The sequence below is a fragment of the Hyla sarda genome, chromosome 10 (genome assembly GCF_029499605.1).
Source record: "Hyla sarda isolate aHylSar1 chromosome 10, aHylSar1.hap1, whole genome shotgun sequence".
NCBI lineage: Eukaryota > Metazoa > Chordata > Amphibia > Anura > Hylidae > Hyla > Hyla sarda.
The window spans coordinates 21,537,598-21,555,492 of record NC_079198.1 but is presented as its reverse complement, the minus strand read 5'-3'; the positions used below and the strand labels follow the sequence as shown (position 1 = coordinate 21,555,492).

General features: G+C 40.3%; 1 protein-coding gene across 3 annotated transcripts in view; it reads left to right on the top strand.

The window, feature by feature from the left end:
- Positions 1-9,495, top strand: part of LOC130293474 (paired box protein Pax-6-like) — a 72,080-nt gene extending 62,585 nt beyond the window's left edge. For all 3 annotated transcript variants that reach the window (XM_056542198.1, XM_056542199.1, XM_056542197.1), the window contains exons 4-8: positions 1,518-1,600; positions 2,870-3,020; positions 6,774-6,871; positions 6,991-7,138; positions 8,787-9,495. In XM_056542198.1, coding sequence (XP_056398173.1) covers positions 1,518-1,600; positions 2,870-3,020; positions 6,774-6,871; positions 6,991-7,138; positions 8,787-8,872 — 566 coding nt within the window. In that variant the 3' untranslated portion in view covers positions 8,873-9,495. The remainder of the gene's footprint in view (positions 1-1,517; positions 1,601-2,869; positions 3,021-6,773; positions 6,872-6,990; positions 7,139-8,786) is intronic.
- The last annotated feature ends 8,400 nt before the right edge of the window (positions 9,496-17,895 follow it).

The following is a 17,895-nucleotide window of genomic DNA, read 5'->3' as shown; positions in this document are numbered from 1 at the left end:
GACTGCCAGTCGTATGAGATGGCTGCCCAGATCATCACACCACAAGTTGGGGCAGTATGTTACTCCACTGCAAAGGCAGATATAACTGCATGCCAAGTTTTGCAGCAATCAGATTTTTCGCTTTCTATTTTTTTTTATATATTTTATGTGTATAATATGTATAATTTCTTGTTGAACAGGGAGGCTTTGGCAAAGGTTTTTGTTGAAGTTGGCGGTTTGTTTTTTTAACTTCTGTTTGTATTAGGGATTGACCGATTATCGGTTTGGCCGATATTCACAATTTTGGACGTTATCGGTATCGGCAATTACCTTGCCAATAATCCGATAATGGCCTGTCCCCCGCACCGCCCCCACCGCACCCCCCTACTGCACCACAGGAAGTATGGGTGGACAAGCAGGGCTCTGTACACTGAGGACAAGCAGGGCTCTGTGCACTGATGACAAGCAGGGCTCTGTACACTGAGGACAAGCAGGACTCTGTACACTGAGGACAAGCAGGGCTCTGTGCACTGAGGACAAGCAGGGCTCTGTGCACTGAGGACAAGCAGGGATCTGTGCACTGAAGACAAGCAGGGCTCTGTGCACTGAGGACAAGCAGGGCTCTATACACTGAGGACAAGCAGGGCTCTGTAAACTGAGGGCAAGCAGGGATCTGTACACTGAGGGCAAACAGGGCTCTGTACACTGAGGGCAAGCAGGGCTCTGTGCATTGAGGCTCTATGACATGCTCCCTGCTCACACATCAGGATGATTGACAAGCCAGGAGCCTGCACAGAGCCCTGCTTTTCCTGCCCTCACTTCCTGTATTTGGTCTCCTCCCACACAGGCACACAGGCAATATCACCTAAAATGTGTTCACCTGTAATGTATATTACAAACATACCTGCAATGGTATTATCTACATTATATGAAAAGTTTTTATTAACAACAGGTACACTTTAAGTCAACAGTGATGGGCACTGGGTCCCCACTAATCTTATCACCTTCAATATTGTGCTTTTATTTGGGCCTGGCTACTGATATCTTTGGGACTGAGCCTGCGGCCGTCCTCCATTGAAAACAATGCAACAAACAGTAAGAGCAGTGGCATACAAGAGAGGTTTTTCCAATAAGATGGTCCTTATAGTTGAACATATCACTGGATTATGGGATTTCATGTGATGTCACCAAACGTATAATTGCCAAACATGTTTTATTACACTTGCATTTTACATTATTTATTTATGTATATATATTTTCTTTTACTATATTTAGCTATATTATTATAATTTATTATATAAAAGTATATATCTCAAGCCGGACTTTGAAACAAATATTAGCCCATTATTATGATGTCGATGTCACCTATTCACACCCCCCTCACATTGTAATCCACTCAGCTTGATACCACTGCACAGGCAAAGCCAATTGTATGGGTGAAGAATGGCAGGAAACAGATGTCGAAGAAAGCTGTCAAATGTACTAGAAAGGCCTCAGTGGCAGCAGTCACTCATTATATTGTTTTGTTTTCTCTTTAGAGTTTGAGAGGACACATTACCCTGATGTCTTTGCCAGGGAGAGATTAGCGGCAAAGATTGACCTGCCTGAAGCAAGGATCCAGGTAAACCCAAGATTAGTATTGATTAGAGATGAGCGAACTTACAGTAAATTCGATTCGTCACGAACTTCTCGGCTCGGCAGTTGATGACTTATCCTGCATAAATTAGTTCAGCTTTCAGGTGCTCCGGTGGGCTGGAAAAGGTGGATACAGTCCTAGGAAAGAGTCTCCTAGGACTGTATCCACCTTTTCCAACCCACGGGAGCACCGGAAGCTGAACTAATTTATGCAGGAAAAGTCATCAACTGCCGAGCCGAGAAGTTTGTGACGAATCGAATTTACTGTAAGTTCGCTCATCTCTATTATTGATCACTCCAGCTTCAGCACAATGTAAACCGTTAAAATGGCGATGTCTCTTTCCGGAAATTGTTTTTCATCAAATGCATGAAATCTTTTAGCAAAGTCTTCAGACTCTTTCACTTTTTTTTACGTAGAGGCCTTGTGCTAATATAACAAAAAGTCAAGTCCTCCCCCCCCAATTTGCACTCAGTATCCCATAATGAGAATGTAAAGGTGGAAAACTAATTTTTTTTTTTAAATCAACTGGTGCAAGAAAGTTAAACAGATTTGTAAATTACTTCTATTAAAAAAACTTAATCCTTCCAGTACTTATTGGCTGCTGAATACTGCAGAAATTCTTTTCTTTTTGGGACACAGTGCTCTCACAGTGCTGACATCTCTGTCTATTTTAGGAACTGTTCAGAGCAGCATATATTTTCTATGGGGATTTTCTCCTACTCTGTAGTATTCAGCAGCTAATAAGTACTGGAAGGATTAAGATGTTATAATAGATGTAATTTACAAATCTGTTTAACTTCCTGGCACCAGTTGATTAAAAAAAAATAAAAAAATAAAAAAAGAAAGTTTTCCACCGGAGTACCCCTTTAATGCAATATTTTAGTTTTTCTTAAATTGCTAAGATTTCTAATATTCAGTTTCACTATGGGGTATTGAGTGCAGAATGATGGGGGGGGGGGGGGGGGGGACACTTGATTATTTTTATTTTATTTTAGCACAAGGCCGCAACATAACATACCAAACTGTGAAAAGGGGTCTGAAGACTTTCTGAATGCATTGGTGCAAATGCTCATGTGTAGAAGCTTTCCTTGCAGAAGGCCTGTGGATTCCACATGGTTTTCCAGAAATAATCCACGATTATAAAACTTTGGGGGAATGTTTCCGTTTTTTTAAGCCACATGGTAGAAGTTAGCATAAAGAAAACAAACATACACAGAAATAGAAATAATGACAAACTATGCCCTTATACTACAGGTCTGGTTCTCTAACCGAAGAGCCAAATGGAGAAGGGAAGAAAAACTACGAAACCAGAGACGACAAGCGGGTAATGCGTCCAGCCACCTTTCCATCAACAGTTCCTTCTCCAGCAGTGTCTACCAGTCCATACCACAGCCCAGCAGCTCAGGTAAGACTAAAGAAAGGGATAAGAGTATAAGGAACACACATACATGGAGGACACCGGTGGATCAGGTCTCAGAACATCCGTGGGTGCTCAGAGGTGACTGCCGGCGGTTTCGCGCTTATGCGCGAAACCGACGGCAGTCGCCTCTGAGCACCCACGGATGTTTTTGAGACCTGATCCACTGGTGTCCTCCATGTAGGAGCGTCAATTCCATTACTAAACAGTGAGTGCAGGAAGCTTTGTGTCTAATATATATATATATATATATATATATAGTGACGATCCGTCTTGGGGATCAGCTCTGGGATCGTCCTGGACTACGCCACAGGATGCGTTTCTTCTCAATAAACCAGTAAACAAACGCTTATAATGCAAATCTGGCACCTTGCCAGTTTAGTTAGACAGGTTGCAGGGAAAGAAATAAACAAAAAGCAGGAACAAAACAAAATCCTCGACCGTCTGGTCACTGACTAAACAGATCAGCTTGTCCTGACTAACAACCACTGAGCTTCCCTCAGCCGGTTAAACATATGTCCCCTGCAACCTTCTACTCACAATTCATGTCACTCTTTGAGCCACTCATAGCTCGGGCTGTGTACTCCTCAGCAGCCTCTGTCTCTTCCCTACAGCCCACATGCTGTCTCCTAGGAACAGCCCACATTAGACTGAGTCTCCATCTCATATATACACCTCCCTTCCCTCCTGCCTCATTACTTAAGAAGCAGGTGAGAGCTTCTGCAGGGTGAGCCAAGGAAATACACCCTTTCCTTGCCACACTGCCACAATATATGTATATATATATATATATATATATATATATATATATATATATATAGCAAACTAAAAAAGCGCATCCCCTCCCCATTGAGAACTTATTAGGCGCTATTAGAACTAATAGGCCAACTTCTCTTTGGTGGTAAATTTTACCATTGTGGACACATATTCCCCTATTCACAGGATACAGGATAAGTATCTGATTGCATAGAAGTACAAGTGCTGGGACATCCTGCAATAAGGGTTATCCAGGAAAAAACTTTTTATATATCAACTATATATCCAGAAAGTTAAACAGATCTGTAAATGACATCTGTTAAAAAATCTTAATCCTTTCAGTACTTATGAGCTGCTGAAGTTGAGTTGTTCTTTTCTGTCTAAGTGCTCTCTGATGACAATTGTCTCGGGAACTGTCCAAAGTAGAAGCAAATCCCCAAAGCAAACCTCTTCTACTCTGTGCAGTTCCCAAGACAAGCAGAGATGTCAGCAGAGAGCACTGTTGTCAGACAGAAAAGAACAACTCAACTTCAGCAGCTGATAATTATTAGAAGGATTAAGATTTTTTAATAGAAGTCATTTACAAATCTGTTTAACTTTCTGGAGCCAGTTTATATATATATATATATAAAAAAAAATATTTACTGGAATACCCCTTTAAAGACAGGCATTCCAAAGAAGACTCTGCATGGAGTGCCAGTGTGAAGTCCACCACTCCATTCATTGTGGAATTGCTGAAAATATCTGAGTGTTGTACATAGGATAGGTGCAGCACAGGAGAAACCCTAAAAAGAGAAGATGTAAAGAGGTAGGATGAGAGTTACCAATTTAGCCTGGTCTGTACTGCTTATTATCTTCATTCACTTGGCATCTACACACTCCATTTACTTCAATTTGAGACACTTAAAGGGGTATTCCTGTGGAAAACCTTTTTTTTTTTTTTAAATCAACTGGTGCCAGAAAGTTAAACAGATTTGTACATTACTTCTATTAAAAAATCTTAATCCTTCCAGTACTTTTTAGGGGCTGTATACTACAGAGGAAATGTTTTTCTTTTTGGATTTCTCTTATGTGTTCTCTGCTGACCTCTGCTGTCCATTTTAGGAACTGTCCAGAGCAGCATATGTTTGCTATGGGGATTTTCTCCTACTCTGGACAGTTCCTAAAATGGACAGCAGAGGTCAGCAGAGAGCACCGTGGTCGTGACATAAGAGAAATCCAAAAAGGAAAACATTTCCTCTGTAGTATACAGCCCCTAAAAAGTACTGGAAGGATTAAGATTTTTTAATAGAAGTAATTTACAAATCTGCTTAACTTTCTGGCACCAGATGATCTTAAATAAAAATAAAAAAAGCTTTCTATGGGAGTACCCCTTTAAAGTGAATCTGACACCTGGTTCACCCGCACCCGGGTTCTAGTGTGAGTAAACCGGATTTGGGCAATGGAGACTGGAGCCGGTGTTCCGAGCTTTCCTGCCTCTATCCCCTTCTGTTCCAATATGCCTACCCACCTCATAAATCTTCACACATAAGTGCTAGGTGGGCAGGCATATCGGAGCGGGGGGACGGAGGCAGGAAAACCTAAAACATCAAAGCTCAGATATTTTTATAATGTTTTCTTACTGTGTTCCTCCATATGGGAAAGCACAACAGATTTCACTTTTCTATGCAATAAAACTACCGGCCAAGTATGTGCCAAAGGAAACATGTTGAGTGTATAGGGGCCTATGGATACTTTCTGGCATTGGGGGAACGCTTTAGGGAGTAGCAGATGCTATAATTGAGTCTTTACTTAAAAATCTGGTGGCCCAGACAGAAAGGGGGCACCAGGTGAAGTCCTGGTAATCTCATGTTTTCTACAGGCAGATTTAGGCTCAGTCATGCTTTTTGTAGGCCCCAAAAATGAATCACTATGTTTCATAGCATAATAGCATGAGGTCGGCCATTTTGTGTATAATCTAAGTAGGTCACAATTCTGAAGCTTCATCTCTACAAAAAGCGCCAGCCTGGGAGAAGAATGGGAGAAGAATGCTTGTTGTCTATTTAGATATTTATGGCTGTTTAGATAAGACCTGGTGGAAAGGTCTCAAGTATAGACTTTGAGAATGAGTCTCTTCTAATGTTTACTAATATATCTAATTGATATTCATTTGCATATATCATTGTGTGTATTACTCATTTATGTTTATAACCGTATAACCAATAAATCTGCATACCTGTGTATTATTGTATATTGCAAAACTACATCCTTAAAGGGGTATTCCGGTGAAAAACCTTTTTTTTTTTTTTTTTAATCAACTGGTGCCAGAAAGTTAAACAGATTTGTAAATGACTTCTATTAAAAAATCTTAATCCTTCCTGTACTTATTAGTTGCTGAATACTACAATGGAAATTCTATTCCGTTTGAAACACAGAGCTCTCTGCTGACATCATGAGCACAGTGCTCTCTGCTGACATCTCTGTCCATTTTAGGAACTGTCCAGAGTAAAAACAAATCCCCATAGCAAACATATGCTGCTCTGGACAGTTCCTAAAATGGACAGAGACGTCAGCAGAGAGCACCGTGCTCATGATGTCAGCAGCGAGCTCTGTGTTTCAAAAAGAAAATAATTTCCGCTGTACTATTCAGCAGCTAATAAGTACAGGAAGGATTAAGATTTTTTTTAATAGAAGTCATTTACAAATCTGTTTAACTTTCTGGCACCAAGTTTTTCACCGGAGTACCCCTTTAAGCGTTAATGTCATCCCGTCATAAAAAGAACTTGTTAATATCTGAGGAAATAGTCGGACTAAGATGTGAATTGTATTGATTAGCTTTGTCTACAATTCACCAGGTCATAATTTTGATATTTTTAATAATTGCCATAATTTTAATTTTTTATAATGAATAATTTTTATGACCATAATTCATAATTGAGTTATTACCACACGACAGCTCTTTTCAATTGAATTGCGCACTCACCTTATTACGACTTATTTTTTTAGGGTCCATGTTGAGCCGCAGTGAGGCAGCTATAACCAACAGCTATGGTTCTCTCCCTCCTTTGCCAAGCTTCACTATGCCGAATAACCTCCCCATCCAGGTGCGTAGAGGCTTCAGATATAGTAATATAAATCCCTAAATACCAAACGTTCTAGCCACCACTTTATTCAAATTGTCATATATTATATTTATATTTATTTTATTTTTTTCTATTCACAGCCGGTAGCCAGTCAGACCTCTTCCTACTCCTGCATGATACCAACAAGTCCCTCAGTGAGTGTCCGAAATTATGATGCCTATACACCTCCTCAACTCCAGACTCACATGAATAATCAGAATCTCGGGTCCAGCGCTAGTGGCTCTACAGGCAAGTGTTCCTCAAACATAATTTCATATGAAAGAAATTCAAGTGAAGCACTGTGGCTGGTACAATGGATGTATTTCTGTCTCTGATGTGGGTTTCATGGTTGTTTACCCCTGATATAAGCCCCTTTTTTTAATTTTATCAGTGGGAACAATTCTAGAATAGAATCCAAGTACAGAAGAGTATACATGCTCGGCACCGCTAGTTGGAGAGACCGCAGTAAATGGTGTCAATACGGCAGAAAAATGTACCGATAGAATTGCGTGCTGTGATTCTCCAAGTGGTGGTGCAGTGTTCCCAAAGTAATAGCAAATGGATACTGTAGATAGAAGCAGGATGGAAAACGCACTCACCACTCTCTTGGTCGAGCAAATCAATCTTTTTTTGCAGCGTGTAGTTCATAAAATCTTCAGGTACAAGCGTGCACAGGGAGCTGAAGATGGACACAGGCAGGGGGCGGCAACTAGTTTCACGCACGTGGGCGCTTCCTCTGGCTCGCACAAGTGCGAGCCAGAGGAAGCGCCCGCGTGCGTGAAACTAGTTGCCGCCCCCTGCACGCCCCCTGCCTGTGTCCATCTTCAGCTCCCTGTGCACACTTGTACCTGAAGATTTTATGAACTACACGCTGCAATAAAGATTGTTTCGTCCGACTAAGAGAGAGGTGAGTGCTTCTATCTACAGTATCCATTTGCTATTACTTTGGGAACACTGCACCACCACTTGGAGAACCACAGTACGCAATTCTATTGCGTTTTTTGGCACTCCTATTCAGTAATATGGCACTCCTATTCAGTAATAGAATATAAAACTACTTAAAGGGATATTCCAGGAAAAAACTTTTTATATATATATATATATATATATATATATATATATATATATATATATCAATATATATATAAACTGGCTCCAGAAAGTTAAACAGATTTGTAAATTACTTCTATTAAAAAAATCTTAATCCTTTCAGTACTTATGAGCTTCTGAAGTTAAGGTTGTTCTTTTCTGCCTAAGTCCTCTCTGATGACACCTGTCTCAGGAAACACCCAGTTTAGAAGAGGTTTGCTATGGGGATTTGCTTCTAAACTGGGCGTTTCCCGAGACAGGTGTCATCAGAGAGCACTTAGACAGAAAAGAACAATCTTAACTTCAGAAGCTCATAAGTACTGAAAGGATTAAGATTTTTTAATAGAAGTAAATTACAAATCTGTTTAACTTTATGGAGCCAGTTGATATGTATATATAAAAAAAGTTTTTTCCTGGATAACCCCTTTAAGTGATTATATCTTTGGTTATGGTGGTAATATTCTTGTACCATCTGGATAAACTTCTTCAAATGACTATGATCCAACATGAGCCACCGATATGGAAACCTGGCAATCAGCTATTTTTACAGAGGAAAGCTGTAGACAACCACATGTTTATCGTTCAGCGGCCACTGTTGGAGAAATGTGGTATTACATGCCCCCTCTTTAAATAATAAGGAAACTATTACACATAGTTTGCCGAGTCCTCCAGAGTAAAAACCCACTTTTTTGGGCATGCCTTTGTGAACTGAGAAAACCCCTTAAAATGATTTATATTTTCCTCACAGTTCTCAATATAAAATGATGGCATTTTATAATAGCATGGCAAATTCTATTTCCCGATACAGGTCTGATTTCTCCAGGAGTTTCTGTTCCTGTCCAAGTACCGGGAGGAGACCCAGATCTCACTCAATACTGGCCCCGGCTTCAGTGAAGAAATAAGGACAATATGGATTAAGACTGTCAGCTCAAAGGCTTGTGTAATGGAACCACTATCATAAATCAATAGAAATGGAGGGAGACCCTTATATTCACCAGCTTTCTAAAACAGGACTTATGAATACAGTCAACACAAGATCACCCACCCAACCTTAAGCAGTCTACTGTGGTCATCTCTGTGATGGCTATTTCTAATAAACTGAAGTCACATTATTCAGTAAAATGTCACCACAGAATATCATTTCCTGGTTGAAAACTAAAGCATGAACTAGATCAAAGAATCTGATCCTGCTGAAAAGAGCTTTAAAACAAATGGATGTTGTGGAGTCCAGATTTAAACATCCGCACCTCTGTCTCAAAGACTGTCTGATGTTAGAAAGGTTCCTGGTGTTAAGAACAACGCTTTCAATTTTTTTTTTCTTAAACGTTTAACCCCCTACTTCAAAATAGAGGAAATAAGTTATGTAACGCCTAAAGAACTTCTAACATTGTTCTACCCTATGCTGTATAAAGAAGATCTTCATTGGCATATTAGCACTTATATTTCTCATCTGGATTAGTGACCATTCATTTAAGGATGGTCAGATGGCACGCAGAGTTCACATTACCTAAGAACTTTTTAATTTTGAATTACATAGGTGCAAAAGGTTGGATCAGAATGTGGTATATACCCACAGGATTGTTGGCCAGTCCCATCAAAATTGGTGAGTTTGGCCAACTTAAATTGTATGGCCAGCTTTAGTTAGTGAGTCAAATACACTGGTCACCACCATTCGAATGTTTCATGGCCCTTGGGTAGCCAAACCTATAATTCATAACCTGTAAAAAAAAGTAAGTATGCCAGAAAATGGAGGCCCCAAAGTATGACTTTAAGAAAACTTGGCTTAAAGCGGTTATCTGGGCCTAATTATTTGGAGAGGCCATCAGCATATAGAAAAATTGGCTTGGAACCAACACCCCAGTGGTTCAGCTGTCTGAAAGGGCTGCTATGCTCGTGTTTTTACTGCTACCTGACCTTTTCATCATCATACACTTAATAGCGGTGGTGCAGCATCGCCCTGTGCCAGAGGATAGGCCATTATGCCTGGATAGCCCTTTAACTGCACTACAACCTGACATTTTAGCTGCTGAAATGGAGACAGACTTCAATTTTATTCTTGATATTGACCCTGTTACCCTAGTATCCAGAGAGCTCTGGACTGTTTTTCAAGATACTGTAGGTTCCACAATAATGTATGAAGTGCTGGATGCTCTTGATATCTTTACAAATTTATATAGTGCGTATGTTTTTTTTTTTTTTTATTACAGAAAAACTACTTTTATGCAGCTTTACAGAATTGTACCAGCTTAAATTTAGTGAGGGTGACACTTTGTTTTTAACTCATGGTCAACACTTTGATATGGTGGATGACACCTGCAATAGAAGTGAACTGCTTCCGTAAGAAGTCTATGGAAAGTCTCCAACAAACTTTGTAGTTGGCAATAATAACTTCTGTGACCACGAAAGATTGAGAAAACATTTGCAAAGTGTAAAGAAAACCAGTTCAATATACCAGGAGCCTGAGCACTGAAAATAGATACATCCATTATTACTCAATAACAAAACCAGATGAAGCCACGGTCTACAGCTTATGTCCTGGACTACAAAATGACAAAAAGAGATCTTCTCTGGACAATATCCAGTATATGCCGCACTTTAAGGATCTTTTCACTGCACGTAGACATATGTCACATACATGTAAATATTTTTCATGTTTTTTTTCCAAGATGTATACACAAAAAATTGTCATGCTGTAAAGACATGTTTTGAGGGCACAATATGTGGGACAATAACTGGACAAAATCCATGAGGAATTCATTGTCACTTTACCGCCAATTGCAAATGTTTGGCCTGTAACCCGAACAACCAAGGGAAGCTATGAGACAAAGGAGGATATAAAGCAATATGAGACTTCTTAGTGGGATGAGATGATAATGCAAAATTGAGAGCTTAAAGGGGTTGTCTGCTTTAATAGTAAACTGATCACAAGGTGTCCTATAGGGGATTCCAGGTATCACCAGTTGTAATCTGGTAGGAAGCTTGGGAGTGAGTGTTCAATTCTATTAGCTTTCATGCCTGGAGCTGCAGACATAGATACAAGACAGAAAACAAATGACACCTGTCTCTTAGCTGATGGTTGTTTGCAAAGTTATAAAATTAAGTTTTACTTTTGAGCTCAAGTGTCATAGAGGCGGAGCTGAGCAACATGCCTCCCTTCTCCCTGGAAGCTAAGCAGGAAGAGCTTGGGGTGGGAGAAAGTGTGCATGCTACAGCTCAGAACCACCTCTATGACACTAGAGCTTAGAAGGAAAACATGATTTTATAACTTTGCAAACAGTCATCAGAAAATAAGCAGGTATCATTTATTTTATGCCCCTATCAGTTCTGTTTATGCCCCAGCTATGAGAATGACATAGAGCAAACAGATTCCCTTTTAGCATTACATAGCTCACATTTCTTTTAAAGGTGTTTTACTATCAAGATAAATAGGTCTAAACTGATGCATTATGTGATATTAACATATCTGCGAATACAAGCTATTATCATAAATCAATCTTTTTGAATGCAGCCCTATCAATATAGGATGATGCTCTCTTGTTTTTTGCTTGTTGCCATGGGATACGCCCTGTAGGCAGTTTTCTCTTCTTGTCAGGCATGCTTAGTTGCTCAGTTCTCCTCACACACAGTAAATATACAACCAGATAGACTGCAGCATTTACAGGTAATACAATACATACAGTTCACTTACTTGCAGTATGCATGAGGGAGTCTGGAGGTCTGGCTGAATATTCACTGGCCAGGATGAGGTAAATATACATTATGTCCTATATCTTCTATAGTACAGGCTTTAACACTAAATTTACTAGACAGGAAGGTGGGGAAAAGGATATTATTCACTATAATATCACTGTACGCGAGTAGAGAATTAATAACTTTACCATTATGAAGTTTACATTCTCGATGCAGCACAGAAGTGAGCATCTGCACTAGTGACTGCTGGGAAATGAAGTTCAAAGCACATTTTGTGACAGTCAGTCAGAGGCTTCGCCCACCACACAGATTTTAATATAAAATGTGGAATGGATAAAAAAAAAAAAGACACTGAAATAAGTTCATGCTACACTATATTATTATGGGGAAAAAAAAGTATCCCCTATCCAAAGCATAGGACATAAGTTTTAGATTACAAAGGGTCTGGCTCTCCCCGGGAGCGGCATTCTGCGACCCCCGCACGAAGCGGGTCCGCCATGCCCTCTCCATATAACTGCAATGCCATAATAATGTCGAGATGTGTTGTGTCTTGCAATGAGAGATGCTTTTTTTGTCCGTTCTCTTCTCTGGTGGTTAAAAACAAGGGATCTCCCTCAATGATTTCAGTACTCTCTTATTTAGGGGCTTTGTTACAAGATTACCCCTTTTATTTTCCAAACATTTACAATATTACATATATATTTCAAATAATGTTAATCTAAAATATTACTTTTTCCACCACAAGAAGTGATGGTACAGTGATAGGATATGATAACACCTACAATAGTCTATGTTGTATGCAAACAATGGGACCCCTATTACATCAACACTAGATCCTACATATTGGGACCCCCAAAAACAGAACATACCAAGTATTCCTAAAATACAAAAATACAAATCTTTATTAGAAAAATCGACAAAAAAAAAAAAATTCTATTTTCCTAGAAAAGATTTGTCTTTATGAATACTTGGTGTGTTCTATTTTGGGGGTCCCATTATGTAGGAGGCAGCATTGCTAGGATATGATTCAGCTTCTTCAGACTTTTCACAGTCTCTTCCTACATAACTGCAGCCCTATCTACCCTATTATGCAGTGTACTACAACACTGCTCAATAAACATCAGTGGTGCTGAATTGCGAATAAACAGCAAAGCTGCAACGTAGGAAACAAGCTGCATTCTGTGAATCATAGGCCACCTAGAGGTCAGAACTACATAAATCATAATGTTATGTGTATCCTGGTGATACGCCATAATATAAGATAGAAATACCCCTTTAATATTTATGACTACACCTATAATTGAAAGATTTAATTATTACTTTATTACTTTTTTGCTTGATTAGTCTAACGTGCAAAAGTTGGTTTTGCTTGGACAATATCTTCTGTTTCCGCTAAGAGCTTCATGTTTTATATGCCTTGATTTCAAGGAAATGTGCCTTGATTTAGGCGGAAAATTGTTCTTATGCCGCTCCTAGCCCACTAGATGATGTAGTGTACTAAGTGGCCCAGAGCCCACCACATGGACGTGGCTGCATTTCGGCCACTCCCAAGCTGTACCCAACCAACAAACCATATGTAGAGCTTAGGCGACCTATTCAGGAAAGATGGTAAAAACAAATTAACCCTTATTTTGGATAAAAGAGTAGATAGAATTGAGGTGCCTATTGACCAAATACTCCCACGGACACTTCTGTTACAAGTTACACAGTCCTCTCCACTGCCACTCTACAGCATGGGTATTTAGTGAAAGACCACCCTTGCACTGTGTTATCAGGCAGGGAAAGCTTGTCTATGAGTTGTTTGTTTGACACACCTCGCAACACAGGAGGGACTGTTAGGCTATGTCCACAAGATGGAATTTATGTGTTGTATTCCGTAGCAGCAGAGTCCCATTGATTTCAACGAGATTCTGCTGCAATGATCACACAGCAGAATTTCCATGCTGGAAACAACTGGCGTGGAAATTCAAATTCCGGTGTCCGCAGAATGAAAAGACATATCTATATTTTTAGTACAACCCATCACAGAAATGCATTGCAGTCTATGAGACAGTGCATTTCCAAGCGCTCTGCTGTCAGGGGATTTCCATACAGAGATTTTCCGTGCGGACATTCCCCCGTGTGAACATAGCCCTATGTTGACATCTGCATTATCCCTGACAATCATATCAGCCATATCCTTAGCACAATTCAAGGCACATTTCCCATGTAAAACATGGAGCTTGTAGTGGAGACCGAAGATATTGTCCGATCGGAACTAAATTTTGCATGTAAGTTGCCCTAAAAGGTGTATTCTGGGCAAAAACATTTTATCCCCTATCCAAAGGATACGGGATACGATGTCTGATCGCGGGGGGCCCGCTGCTGAGACCCCCCCGCGATCTCCCTGCAGCTGAATCTCCAGTTTCAGAAACCTCTGGGTTTCCGGGACTGGGGACGTGACGTGACGTCACACCCCTTCCATTCACGTCTATGGGAGGGGGCGTGACGGCCGACACCCAGAGGTTTCCGAAACTGGAGATTAAGCACCCAAATAGAATGCGGGTGCTGCAGGGAGATCACGGGGGTCTCAGCAGCGTCCCCCCCCCGCGATCAGACATCTTATCCCGTATCATTTGGATAGGGGATAAAATGTTTTTGCCCGCAATAGCCCTTTAATGGTGGGGCCACTTCTGGTGAGTATTAGGATTTGATTAGAGAAAAAAAAGTGTGAAAACAAGCCAGAGAATCATCATCTGTCATGATGGAAAATAGAAAAAATCTCTGCTAGTCCCCAATGCAATAAATGGTGACAGGATATATCTTCAATTGTGTGCCACTGGTGTCATTCAGTCTGCGGATATAATGTTGTATACAGCTGTATTTATTGTGTTTTTTGTGTTCTTGAGTATAATGTTTGGGAACATTGAACCTTTCGGCATCTAGGTCCTCACCAGAACTGCTGAGAGGGTTCAGTGTCTGAACTTGCTGCTTTGTTTTTGTAGGATTTGCCCATGTGCCGCTCACGCGCCCCTCCTATGCTGTGTTACAGATACGGTCTGGTTGGCATGCATCATCTCCCTGCTGTGCATTATTAGTGTATAGCATGACCTGCCCTCTCTGTTCTGCACTGTGATCCTATTAAACTCTGATCTCTCTCTAACTACTCATGTTTATTTCCTGTAGTGTAACCGCATGTTACAGGGTGTGTGGTGTCTCATTTACTAACACCGTACGGTTGTATAGTGTACCCTGAAGCGGGAGCAAAAATAAATATATATATAAAAAAAAAAAACAACAACAATACAAAGCAAGAAAATGGGGAGAGCAGTCAGGAAGCACTATCACCTTCTATAATTTGCAAAATGATCCTCGATGACCTGTCTCAATGTCTCCTGCGGGGTGCACATACAAAAACATGAAGCATCAAATATAGAACAAACGAAGAGCACGTACGTGCACTCACCGCTAAGCAGAGACAGTCGGGTCTGGAAGTCCGGTAACGGGGTGCCGGGTCACAGCATAGGCACTGGTGTATGGCGCTCGGAGGCTACGGCGGCAGTTTCGCACGTGAGTGCGTGCTTCTTCCGGCCTCAAGAGTCCCGAAGAAGCACGCACTCACGTGTGAAACTGCCGGCGTAGCCTCCAAGCACCATACACCAGCGCCTATGCCGTGACCTGGCATCCCATTACTGGACTTCCAGACCCGACTGTCTCTGCTTAACGGTGAGTGCACGTACGTGCTCTTCATTTGTTCTATATAAAAAAAAAAAAAATCAGCCCATCAATGGGATAGTAGTCTTGGTAGAAGAACCAGGTCCGGATATACGGTCATTCAAGTTACAAATTGGGTCATTTAGAATGGTGCCTGAAATGTGCCCAAAATGTGTCTTTGGCTTCATTCCCATCACGTTTGGGGCATACAGTAGCCAGATCCAGTAGATAATTGGAAATCCGTCTACTGCCGTATTCCCACCTGTCCCTCATTCAATGAGCGGGATAGAGTCCTCTAGTGACTCTGGTCGGGTCATTTTTTGGCCGTGTCCAGACTGAAACTGTAGCAGACCCCGGGTTTCAGTCTGGCAAAAAAAACTAAAATGGATAAGGTCCAAAAAAATGACCTGACTGGAAAGGGGGCTCTTAATAATTTCTACGGGCAGATATTCCACTTTTTTATTGTACCAGTTTTGATCAATCTTTCTCTTTGACCGTAAAGACAAAAGATCAATGGGGGGAATCAATCATTAGCGCAGATTTTTGTCAAACCTGATGCTCAAGTGTGTGTTTTCCCAGTTGCTGTGAAAAATGTATTATGTTGCGCAGGTCACTTTAAAAAATTTGCGCAAAGCCCCTCGTGCAAAAGAGGGTTAAAGGGGTATTCCGGCGTAAAACTTTTTTTTATTTATTTATTTATTTATTTTTATGAACTGGTGCCAGAAAGTTAAACAGATTAGTAAATTACTTCTATTAAAAAATCTTAATCCTTTTAATACTTTTTGCAGCTGTATGCTACAGAGGAAAATCTTTACTTTTTGAATTTCTTTTTTGTCTTGTCCACAGTGTTCTCTGCTGACACCTCTGTCCTTGTCATGAACTGTCCAGAGCAGCATAGGTTTGCTACGGGGATTTTCTCCTGCTCTGGACAGTTCCTGATACGGGCATCAGGTGTCAGCAGAGAGCACTGTGGACAAGACAAAAAAGAAATTCAAAAAGAAAAGAATTTCCTCTGTAGCAAACAGCTGCTAAGAAGTACTGAAAGGATTAAGGATTTTTTTAATAGAAGTAATTTACAAATCTGTTTAACTTTCTGGCACCAGTTCATTGAAAAAAAAAAAAAGTTTTCCACCGGAGTACCCCTTTAAAAGCTCACAAACATTCCTATGCCGAATGGTCACTGAAGTACATTTGTGCCAATATTTGTACAAAAAATAAGCGATACACTAACTGCATCGACCAGTGCAACTGCTACCCACAACCCCTTGAAATGCAAAACAAGAAAAATGATGAAGGGGGCGCAGTGCATAAAAATAAGTTTAGTAAGATGAAAACCCACTGTGCACACAATTTTGCAGGTGCATGCTAGTTGAAAAATCCCCCCCTCCCTCCCATATGTCTATTTCTATCAAGAGAAAAACTAAGCCAAAAGTTAGTTGCACAGAGTTGACTAAGAGTTTGGCTAGTACCATGGCCATGGTTTGGCTACAATGGTAGATATTATAAAAGAGATAATATATTTAGATTATAATAATTTTTTTCCCCCACAACTGCGGTTCACTGACTCGTAATAAAGTTGTATATGGTTCATAACATAATGTAAATGTTATTTTTACTATAGTTTTTGATATTTTTTTTTTCCAAGCTAGTTGGCGCAAAAATCTGCATGCCCTCCCCCAGTAGCCATGGGTTAAAGAGCATATATATGTATTTACATTCCTCATTGCTCTTTCAAGCTCCCGTTTCCTTCCAGGGCCTTTCTAAAAGGTCATGTTCTCTATAAAAATAACCTCTCTGTTTCTCTCCCTTCCCTTCACCCATCCTGTGCTCTGCCTCTGACACCGCAGCGGAGGGAGCTGGCGCAGCGGAATGGGTGTTAGGCGACAGGAGCAGAATCCTGGCCCTAGGGCGAGCAGTGGGGGAGGTAGGAGCGAGGCAGAGAGAGGAAGGATGTCATAGACAATAACCATCACCTCGACATCCCAAGCTCACCATCCCAGGCCGCCCTCATGTTGGTTTTAAAGACACAAACTCCAGTGTCCTTGCTATATATATATATATATATATATATATATATATATATATATATACATATATATATTCTTCCCATGTCATGGAGGCTGGGTCAGCGGAGAATATACAGACAGTATCCAATATGCAGCCGAGACTTTCTTTTAAGACAGTCGGGAGATTTGTGAGTCTATTATGAGAATTTGTTACTTGGGCTATTAAAGTAAAAGTGAGGAAAAATTTATATATATATATATATATATATATATATATATATATATATGTATGTATAGAAAATATTTAAAATGAAAAAAATAAATAAAAATGAAATAATAATAATTATTATAATTATAACTTTCCTGTTATATCGTAAGACATAACATTGGCTATTGTGAGAGAGTGATCTGTACTTCCCAAAAATGATCAAAAATAGAAAAGTATTGATTACTGTAGCGATGACATCACATATATAATTCACAGGGCCACTAAGTCCTGTGAGTGGCCTGCGGCCACTCACAGGCCTT